The sequence below is a fragment of the Bombyx mandarina genome, chromosome 04 (genome assembly GCF_030267445.1).
Source record: "Bombyx mandarina strain Sakado chromosome 04, ASM3026744v2".
Classification (NCBI taxonomy): Eukaryota; Metazoa; Arthropoda; class Insecta; order Lepidoptera; family Bombycidae; genus Bombyx; species Bombyx mandarina.
Genome location: NC_143211.1, coordinates 12,322,796 through 12,333,315, shown reverse-complemented (window position 1 = coordinate 12,333,315; position 10,520 = coordinate 12,322,796). Strand labels below are relative to the sequence as shown.

General features: G+C 32.4%; 1 protein-coding gene and 1 long non-coding RNA gene across 2 annotated transcripts; both read left to right on the top strand.

The window, feature by feature from the left end:
- The first annotated feature begins 53 nt into the window (after window positions 1–53).
- Window positions 54–5,534, top strand: LOC149503152 (uncharacterized). The gene is made up of 4 exons (XR_016325810.1): window positions 54–3,111; window positions 3,288–3,359; window positions 3,816–3,936; window positions 4,028–5,534. It is a non-coding gene; the product is annotated as an uncharacterized LOC149503152 (long non-coding RNA).
- A 3,449-nt stretch (window positions 5,535–8,983) lies between these two features.
- Window positions 8,984–9,862, top strand: Nedd8 (Nedd8 ubiquitin like modifier). Its single transcript, XM_028186203.2, has 3 exons — window positions 8,984–9,144; window positions 9,217–9,347; window positions 9,613–9,862. The coding sequence occupies exons 1-3, from the start codon at window positions 9,127–9,129 to the stop codon at window positions 9,695–9,697; spliced, it is 234 nt and encodes a 77-aa protein (XP_028042004.1). The 5' UTR covers window positions 8,984–9,126; the 3' UTR covers window positions 9,698–9,862.
- Window positions 9,863–10,520: the final 658 nt, after the last annotated feature.

Sequence of the window (10,520 nt, the reverse complement as noted above, 5' to 3'; positions counted from 1 at the left end):
GAGTTACTCGATTTGCAGGACGTTTATTCATCTTGAGAAGCAAGAAGGGTCCTCGTACCCCCTTTCGGGGGCACGGAACGGGCCTCGGGGCAATCCCCACTGCCCGGGACGAAGCTCCCTGCCACATAGGGCAGGGGTGATCGTGATAAAGCAATAATTTTTTCTTTTATATTGGTAGCACGCAAGGTTTTTTTTAAGGCGTTTAATTGAAATGGCAAGCTTTCTAACGATAGTTATAATTAGTCGGGTAATGGGTAATGTACCTGTGCTTAGTGCGAGTTTTTTTTAATTACTCAGTCGATGTTAATTTTATGTTTAATTTGTGTGAGTTTGTATCAGTGCCACCTAGTGGTAAGCTTATGAATCTCATTTTGTGGGAGAGAGAAGGTTTGTTTATGTTGCTGTCTCATGTATCGAATAGCTTTACCGAAGTGAGGCTCTCGATTATTGTATGTGCGAGTGCGAGTTGCAAATTAATGGATTTTGAGAGTATTTCTTCACTTTCAAGCAAGTTAAGTAGTCACTAAAAATTTTGCCGTGAAACCAATACAATATCAAGATTTTTTCTTTCGTTTTTAATAATAATGTTGTTTTTTAAGGTTTTATCTATTCTAATGGTTTATACACGTATATTTTTTCGGTTAGAAAATTTTATAGACGTCTAGCTAGTTGTAAATACATATTAATTCGTTGCTTTTTCATTTAATTCTTATTAAATCATTGCTTTTTTTTAAAGAGTTGTTTGATGAGAGAGAGAGAGTGAGATAGAGTTGTTTTTTTTTTATTGATTAGATGGATGGACGAGCTCACAGCCCACCTGATGTTAAGTGGTTACTGGAGCCCATAGACATCTACAACGTAAATGCGCCACCCACCTCGAGATATAAGTTCTAAGGTCTCAGTATAGTTACAACGGCTACCCCACCCTTCGAACCGAAACGCATTACTGCTTCACGGCGGAAATAGGCGGGGTGGTGGTACCTACCCGTGTGGACTCACAAGAGGTCCTACCACCAGTGAAAGAGTATTCTTTATTGTACACAAAATGAATAAATATTGTGAAACATTATTTCTTGGTCTTATCGCTAAGAGTGATCTCTTCCAGACAACCATTAGATGGGCAAGAATAATTTCGAAATGAATTGCACACTGTGTACCTATCTATTATAGAAATATATACACACACGCACATACACACGCGCACACACACACACACACGCGCGCGCAATATACATATTTAGAGGTACATACGTACAGATTTATATTTATAAATTATATAGAAATTTGAACAATGTAACAATAATTTTGCTTCTTTACACATTTATAAATAAGGATGGATGCTCGTAATAATTTTAGTATATTTGGGCCACCTAATGAAGATCATCAACACTATTACCGTAAATACAATCATTTTATAAACGTTCAACGGGTAAATGATTAAACCTATGTAAAACATAATTTCTTTAATTAAAAAAAGCTGAAATAATTACCTATTTCAAGATTAATTATGCTAAGTATGTCTAAATATGTAATTACAATTAAATAAATTCTATAATAAACTTCTAATTCTAATACTTCTATTAAAGTTACTAAAAAAATATGTTTATGCTGGGCAGTTTCCGTGTATTTTAAAGGTTACGCCCAGGGGGGTGCAACTCCCATACAAAGGAAAATAACATACAACTAGCGTCATCTTACTCCTGTGGCGACGTCATTTTTGTAACTTTTAGGCATTAATGATCTAATAAACTCACTAGATGGCAGATATGAGTTCTGACTCAATAAAAAATGTAGCGTACTTTGAAGCAGTGCTTCCACTTTTAGGGAATTCTCCCTTTTTTAGGGAAAAATAGCTGATATTTTGGATGATAAAGACAATTTAAAAAATACCAGGATTTAGGATATTTCGGGGTAAAAAGCAAAGCCTATACTAGTAACTGTTGTGAATTTTAAAATAAACGATAATTAAAGTAAAACAATGAACATTTTATTTTATGGAGAGAGAATGACATTAAGTCGAGTTGACAAGTAAAAGAATAAAACAGAGTTGTGTATAAAAACTATAAAGGTTTGATTCAACAGTAACCCTCTAGTAAAGTAAATCATAGATTAAGCCACTGCTTTTTCTTAGGGATTCCCCAGAATCCCAATAAGTATAATCCGCCAAATTTTTATTTACCTATTTTCGTTGATGTCACCAGAACTTACTTGTATTGTAATATACAGGTACTTCATGTACCATGAAAGATTATCATGGTAATTTCATTTACGAAAACCTTGTAATTGTCATTTCACTTTTGCTAGCAGTTCCTTCTTCAAAGACTGAGGTGGAAAGATTATTCAGTGTTCTCAAATTTAAAAACTGACAAAAGAAACAGGCTTTCTAATGAAACCCTGAACGGCTTGCTTCATAGAAAGTTCCCAACTTTGCCAGCAAACAATTGCTCAATTTTAGAACCGAACAGTGTTAGGTTGTGCAGCAAAAGAATATAAAAGCAATGCGTCGACTTCCTTGAAAATTCTAATCCTATAGATCTATGATCTTCTGGGGGCGTTTATATTATATATACCTACATTAAATAATATGCTGTGGTTTATTTTCTGTATTTTATTTACGCTTTCTATATGAGTCGTCTATTATCAAAGGTGGCAATCTGTGCATTTGGACAAAAAAAATTTATTGATATGTCAATACAGATTTATTTGAATATAATCGTCTCCTTCAAAGAATACGGTTCAAAACCTGCATTAAATAAAGGTTAATAGTTAACCTGTTATTTATCTAAGATGTCGTTCCGAAGAGTTTTGTGACTGCCAATGGAATATAAAGTCAATAATTCGTTTTTCTGATTTACCAATCATTGTCCAAAAGTCAGATTGCCGGCTTTGATAATAGTCGACTCATATAAAGGATTTATGAAAGTTGTCTAGGAAATTTTAGGGTAAATTCAAAAGAAACTAGGGTAAAATGTGTTAAAAAAAACGTAAGTGGAAACACTGCTTTGAAGTTTTCAAAATTCCAGGGCCGTAAAACAATCTCAAAAAAAAAAAAAAAGTTTTCAAAATGTCGTAACGATTTAATTTTTTAAATCGTTTTTTTTTGGTCTTGGTGTGAGTTATTTTACGTTGTAGTATTAATTTAGAGCAACTTTTAGCTTTATGAGAATATTAGACGATTAGACATTGAGAAACTCTGTTTTGAATTCTCTTTAGACATAACTTGGCTCCAATACTTTTTTCTTCGTTAGCGTTTCGTAAGCCTGTGTAACTATTTTCATTTCTTACAGAATGTTTATTATTAAAAATCAGCATGCCTCGAAGATCGAAAATGAAATGCTATTTCGGATGCCTTGATAACGGTGAGTTGACACTATTTTCCCGGTATATTATTTGCTAACATAATTATTATTCATAATATAATTAAATGAATTAGCACCAACTAATGGTCCTTCCTATTTCTGCTGCCTAGCTATCATATATGTTAAGTTTTGATCAAAACAGTCGGTATTAAGTCTCGTACTATCACACACACACCTCAGATAATAAAATTGTCTCGAGTGGGTGGAAGTATTTATGTTTTGCAACTCAGCGTATTATATGCTTATTGTCAAGTGGGCCCGAACTAGTTTTTTGGAATGATCAATCAGTCATGCTTTCCTGTTTAAATAAAATACAGCACAATTGATCTCACATCCAAAGTTAGATGATGGCATTCACGTTTTGTTTCCTGGTGTTTGATAACTAAGTTACACCAAGTGGCCTGTGACCACGTTCATCCTTCTACCCAATATAAAATAATGTTTTTATTTTTGTAGACAAAGGTTTGATAATGACAAAATTTTATGGAAAAATTATAAGGAGCACTAAAATGTCTGAAACATGAAAATATTGATGCACTATATTTGAACCAGAACGTGTTATGTAATATATTAATTTGTAAGTAAGATTACATTAACACTAAATTTTTCATGGTCGTATTTTTTCAATATTTGTTACATACTTAAGATACTTTGTTTCTCCGTTTCAGAAGAGAAACTGATTCAGCAAGGAATGTGAACTCTCAAGGGATCTTAATTTTTTTTAAATATGTTTATAATTGATAAATTAATAATTGAAATAGTTCATAAGAACTAAATTGATGCCAATTTTGTTTTAAAATAGGTTGTTTAGTTCTTATAGTTATAGTATTACGTTTGAATAGTTGTAATTAGTAAGTTAGTAATATATGAAAATACTGATATAAATTTTTGTAAATAACCTTTTGTAAATTCTACGAGAAGATGATTTTAATTAATGATCAAAAGTCAACGGTCTTTAAAAGCATTATTTGCAATTATTTAGATTTACTGTGGAATATATTTGCTAAGTTGTGTTTTCTGTATGAGCAGATATAAATGAAAATGCCCAAACATGATTATGTTTCTTACATTTTCATTATGTGAAATCAATATGCTTGTGACTGAGTATATTAATAATTTATTAAAACTTAAGTGATAGACAGCAACCCCTATGGCACTGCTGAAGTTTATAAGCACTGGTGACCACTTATCACGGGCCGGGTTGCGTGCTCGTCTGCTGTTGAGTGCAATAAAAATTTTCGAAACCCTTTCTATTATTTAGATGTAATATTAGTGTACATTTAATTTGGATTAAAAGATAAATTTACATTTTATGTTTGCATGTGTATGTTTATAATTCATTTGCATGTAACGAACACCAGTTTCTTTTTTAACAAAATGTAAACTAATGGTTTGTAATGAATGTAATTAACTTTAAGATGATTTTCTTTCAATCTGCTGTTTGTTTCATCTAGTATTACCAAAGCTAAAGCATCAGAAACGTCAGAATAGAAATAATTTAGATAGGGAATAAAAGTATAACTAATGTAATCATGTCTAAGATTACTATAAGCGTCATTAAGTACAAACTATCAATATTTAAGAGTACTTTAAATCATCATTACATTTTTTAAACATTTTTTGTTTTTCAAATCATGTAATAAAACGTTTGTGCAGAACAAAATGTCACATGTTATGAACATGATTGTGGGTTAATCGTTTCTTAAATTTCTAAATGTTTATAAGAATGCTAAGAATAATTTAGTATTCACTTTAGTGTGTGTATTATCTCTACAATGCTAGTATAAATGACAATTATTGTATGACGAAGCATAGGTAGTGTTTATAGATGTAATATTTTCATACAAGGTCATGATCTGTCACGATCAACTTTAAGCAAGAACTGCTATAGTTAAGAAACAAATTTATTAAATTTAATTCAAATTGTCTACTATGTTTGTAATGGAAAGCTGACATGTTTATATTTCGCACAAATGACTTAAGTGACATTGAATGATTTGATTATCTAGACTTAATTAACTTTTAGATAACTTTCGATTTAATGTTAATAAGTACTCTAGTAGGATTAATCTAGAGGAGTTATTGTTATTCGAAATTTTATACAATTGTACGTTCATACTATCTTTTAACAGTAAATTGTTTGTAATATAGGGAAATTAAATAGCTTACAGAGAATTACAGCTTTTTATTTAAAAAAACTGTTTTCTCTCTGTATGAAAAGGTCTTATCGATTAGAATGCTGAACACAATCAAACGTTCTTTAATATTTCATAAGTACTACCGGGAATTTCAGCGATTCTAAACGATAAGATTTTTTCATAAAGAGAGTTAATTATAAAAAATATTAAAATTACTAAAAAAGCCACCTGGTGGGGGGTAGGGAGATTAATAATCGACAGCAGCGACGCCTGCTGTCCTGGGCTCTAACTAAAGCAAAAATAAAAATGAGAGTTGCGCATCTATCTCAAATATATTAAGTGTATAATCTATGGTTACGCCATTACGGCAAAGTTTGTTTACGAAATTGCACCCTTAGAATGGAAGTGGTATAACTAAAAAATTTAAGATTAGTTTTATATTTCAAAACACTTATGTATTATTATTAAGAACCTACATTTTAAGTAGGTAATACGTGAAGCAAAAATGTTGTACTCCTTTTTACAAAAATTGCGCGGACGGAGAAGTATGAAATTTCCCACACTTATAGAGAATATAGAGAATTTTTTTTTTTAATTGTGCATAAACAATAAAAAAATAAACTAAATGAATAAAAAAGCCTTACACACATTACCATGTATTTGACACACACACACACACACATGCATTTATACTTTTTTTGTTTATTGATTTATCAATCTGTGGTCAAATTGAGAATAGATTAATATTTTTTGTCTTTAATATTATTTTTCTATAATGTAGCCTTGGCGACATAGAGCAATGATTATTATAGAAATGATGATAATAGAAAGGTGACAATAGAACTATAATAATGTTCAAACTTAAAATTTAAATAAATTATGGTCAAATTTCGACCACTGGACTACCATTAGTAGATAATAATAAAATCATTTATTGCCTTTCACACAGATTTAGATTATTACAGGCAGCCTACAAGGAAACAACAAAAAAACAAAACACTATCATATCATTTCTGGCAAGCAGCTCAACATTTGCACTTGTATATTATTAATAGGAATTTTATTAAGAATGTTGACAATTTATGAGGAATTTGACAAGTACGGATTAGTTATAGATATATGTATTTACATACTGTAAATTAAATTAGTTTTATAAATGCAATAAAAAAAAAATTTAATAATAAAATGATAAAGCCATACCTTTTTCCAATGTGACGATTAGAGGGTATCCTATTATTCTTTTCTATATTATTCTATCAGCTTATAAAATTAAACAGTCTCTTTTAGTCTAGAAAAGGACAAAGTACTCTTTCTGTCTTTTTCAAATAAAATGGCATGCCTTAAAGTGTTTAAACCGAAAAACTAAAAAAATACAATTATTGTATTACAATATTAAAGTTTACCAGAAACTAAGAATTTTGGGTTGAGCCACTTTAATTCTAAGGGTACAAAATAGTATTGAACACGTGACATTACCCGAATAATTTTGAAAGTAGTTGGTTCCCATTAAAATGCTGTTAAAATGCGTTGTATTTCATTTAGACGGTCTAATGCCAAAACATCACGTGCTACCAATATACGAGAAATAATATTATTGCTGCTCTCGGTGAATAAACGCCCTGCGAAGCGAGTAGCATATCTCAACTCACACTCACAATTCTTCATTTTTCACCGTATAGAACGTAAACTCGATTTGATTTTGATTTATTCATTTACAATTGAACAACTAGGAAAAAAAGATGAAAAGATATTTTGGAGGGACCGCGAGGAGCTAAATTGTGTGAATTGTTTTATTTTGTCTATTTAATGTTTCTTAGTTAATGCGTATTTAATATTTCTTCGTGTATAAGTGTAATTTTGAGACCGTCCTGGCCTAAAGGTTAAGGCGTCCGGTGTATTCGTATCTTGCAATGCACCGGTGTTCTAATCCCGCCGGCGGGTATCAATTTTTCTAATGAAATACGTACTTATCAAATGTTTACGATTGACTTTCACTGTAAAGGAATAGCATCATGTAATAAAAATCAAACCCGCAAAATTAATTTTTGTAATTACTGGTGGTAGGACGTCTTGTGAGTCCGCACGGGTAGGTATCACCACCCTGCCTATTTTTGCCGTGAAGCAGTAATGCGTTTCGGTTTGAAGGGTGGAACAACCGTTGTAACTATACTGAGACCTTAGAACTAATATCTCAAGGTGGGAGGCGGCATTTGCGTTGTAGATGTCTATGGGCTCCGGTAACCACTTAAGATTAGGTGGGCCGGGAGCTCGTCCACCCATCTGTGCAATAACAAAGTAACGTGGGTTTATTAACTGTTTAGTATCTGTGAAAGTGCGAAAATTTAAAAAAAATAAACAAATCCGCTGGACGTAGCTTCTCGAAGTCTTCGAAAAGGTCCACTGAAAAAAATCTCAGTATATAATCAGCATTTTGCAGAGATTATATTTTATCCCATATTATCTGATCTCATTTCATTTCATTCCATGCCAATTGATTAATGCTTCAAATTAATCAAATCCATTTCACTCCATATTATCATTTTTCATAAAAAAAGATTAGGCTCTATGGCATGATACTTTTGCCTCTCTAGTTGGAAAAATAAAACTACTAAAGAAATACTCGATCGAAACGTTAAAATCCACTAATTTGTAACACGCACTCGCACAAATGTCATTCGTAGTACTCATTTCGGTAAAATTACTCGGTTACGAGATCACAACGTTAATATGAACTCGCACTCACAAAATAACACCGAGTACGTTTGCCGCTAGGGGCGCTGTTCCAATTGCATACAAATTTGAGCAAACTGGCTCGCTAGTGAGAACGTTACAAAACTCGCACTAAGCACACTGGTGAGAAACTCCGTGAGTTGTGTCTGTGGCTTTACTTTCTCACCGAGCCCTTCGTCGCAAATGATAGGTTCGACGAGAACGATTACCGGTGCTTCAGGTACCTAAAAGCACCGTTAGTGGATCGAGAGGATCCGAAAAGACATGCTTAAGGTAATGTCGACTGTTTTCCATTCGGTTGGCAGCATCAGGAATGTAGTTACCGGCGGCCACAATGAGAGGGTTCTTATGTTGTGCCGCTTTTTCGAAATGGCGCACTGATGCCGATTGTAAATATTTCCTGATGGACTCTAGGCGCATGTGGTCGTGGAGGTCCACGTTTCTCACGTACTGGAACCTAGGCTTCAGTTGAAAGTTTATATAAATATTGTCGCGTTTTTCAAGCTGAACCGCATTACTTCTTGCCGGCAGAAACGAACCGGGTTGCGAATCCGGGCGAGCTCACTAAACGACCCATCCACAGAAATTATGTATATTACATTTTTTCTGGATTTGATGTTTGTTACATGCGAATATCGTTAAACAACGAAAAAAACTTGATTTGCTGAATCGAATAGTAAATCTCAATGCTTTTGCCTACAAATCTTAACAAAGTGTCACTATGTCATTGTGTTTGTCAATCGCCATAGATACACTTATGTCAATCGCTGTAGGGGCGCACTGCTCTCCTATTAGAAAAGTGGTCGAAAATAAAAAAAGTAATTGGTGTATCATTTTATACATAGTCATTCGAATTTATCTCCTTGCTACATAATCAATAATTATAACACTCTTTTAAAATGTTGATTAAAGTCAAGGTGAGTCACGTATTTTCAAACTGTATTATAAATAAAGAAGCCGATCTAACCTGTAATTTAAATGATTTCCAGACGCTTACTGGTAAAGAAATTGAAATAGATATAGAACCCACCGACAAAGTGGAAAGAATCAAAGAAAGAGTAGAAGAAAAGGAAGGCATTCCGCCGCAGCAACAGCGTCTCATATTTTCAGGAAAACAAATGTAAGTTTAATTTTGAAAATCATCGCCCACGAAATACGTAGGTGCATTGATCTTTAATGAAGATGTTAAACATATTATGATATCACTCCTACCTTCAACTTACTCTAACATTCAGGACCAATTGCTTTAATTCTCTAATCTTTTAAAAAAAACTTTTAGAATCACTATTAGATTGCAGTTATCAAATTAAGTTAGACATGGAACTATTCAAGTTCATCATGTTCTATGTAGCTACCATTATTGTTGTAATTATGATTTATTTTAGGAATGATGAGAAGACAGCTCAAGATTACAAAGTTCAGGGAGGTTCAGTACTTCATCTTGTTTTGGCTTTAAGGGGAGGCGAATGATCTGGCTTGTGATAATTTTCCTTTGTATTTATAAAATTAAGTTTTATTTTTCATTACATATAAAATAATATGTAAAAAATTCTTTCATTCATTTTATGAAGTGTCCCTAAGTACCTTATGACCTTAGGTACATACTTATTACCTCAATATAATGGTTAAACAATAGTGAAATTATTATGTAGATATTCATCATTAAATTTTTCGCGTATTTTGTGAAACCAAACTATAAATTAACTAGTAAAGAGTTTGCTTCATTTTAAATCAGTCTATAAATTATTGTATTTAATTTGTAGACTAATTTAAAATGATTTGAGATCTTATGTTGATGTTAAAATTGATGCACATTTGTTGCTGAGTTGATTACAACAATCATTTTTTTATTAATTGCTTAGAGGGTTTCACAATCTCACAGGCTACCTGGTGTTAAGTGATTACTGGAGCCTATAGATATTTACAACGTAAATGCTACCACCACCTAACTTGAGATATGAGTTTAAGATCTCAGTTTTTACAGTACAACAGCTGCCCCATCCTTTGAACTGCATTACTGATTCACAGCAGAAATAGGCAGGGTGGTGGTAACTACCCAAGTGGACTCACAAGATGTTCTACTGCCTGTATTGCTGTCATATTTTGTACATGGGAAATAGTTTACTATTGCATTATATTATATTATATATTTATTACAAATTAATCATAAGAAAAAAAAGAGAAGTGGTGTCATTGGACACCAGCTATAAACAAAGTTCCTTAGGATAATATAGTAGCAACATACTTTGAAAAAATTAATAAATTGCTAACTTTATAAAAGGGTTAAACTATG

What these genes read in the sequence shown, in the direction of transcription:
- Nedd8 (XM_028186203.2), top strand. An exon ending in ATATTTTCAGGAAAACAAAT is followed by an intron (nt 9,348 to 9,612) that starts GTAAGTTTAATT and finishes GATTTATTTTAG; the next exon opens with GAATGATGAGAAGACAGCTC.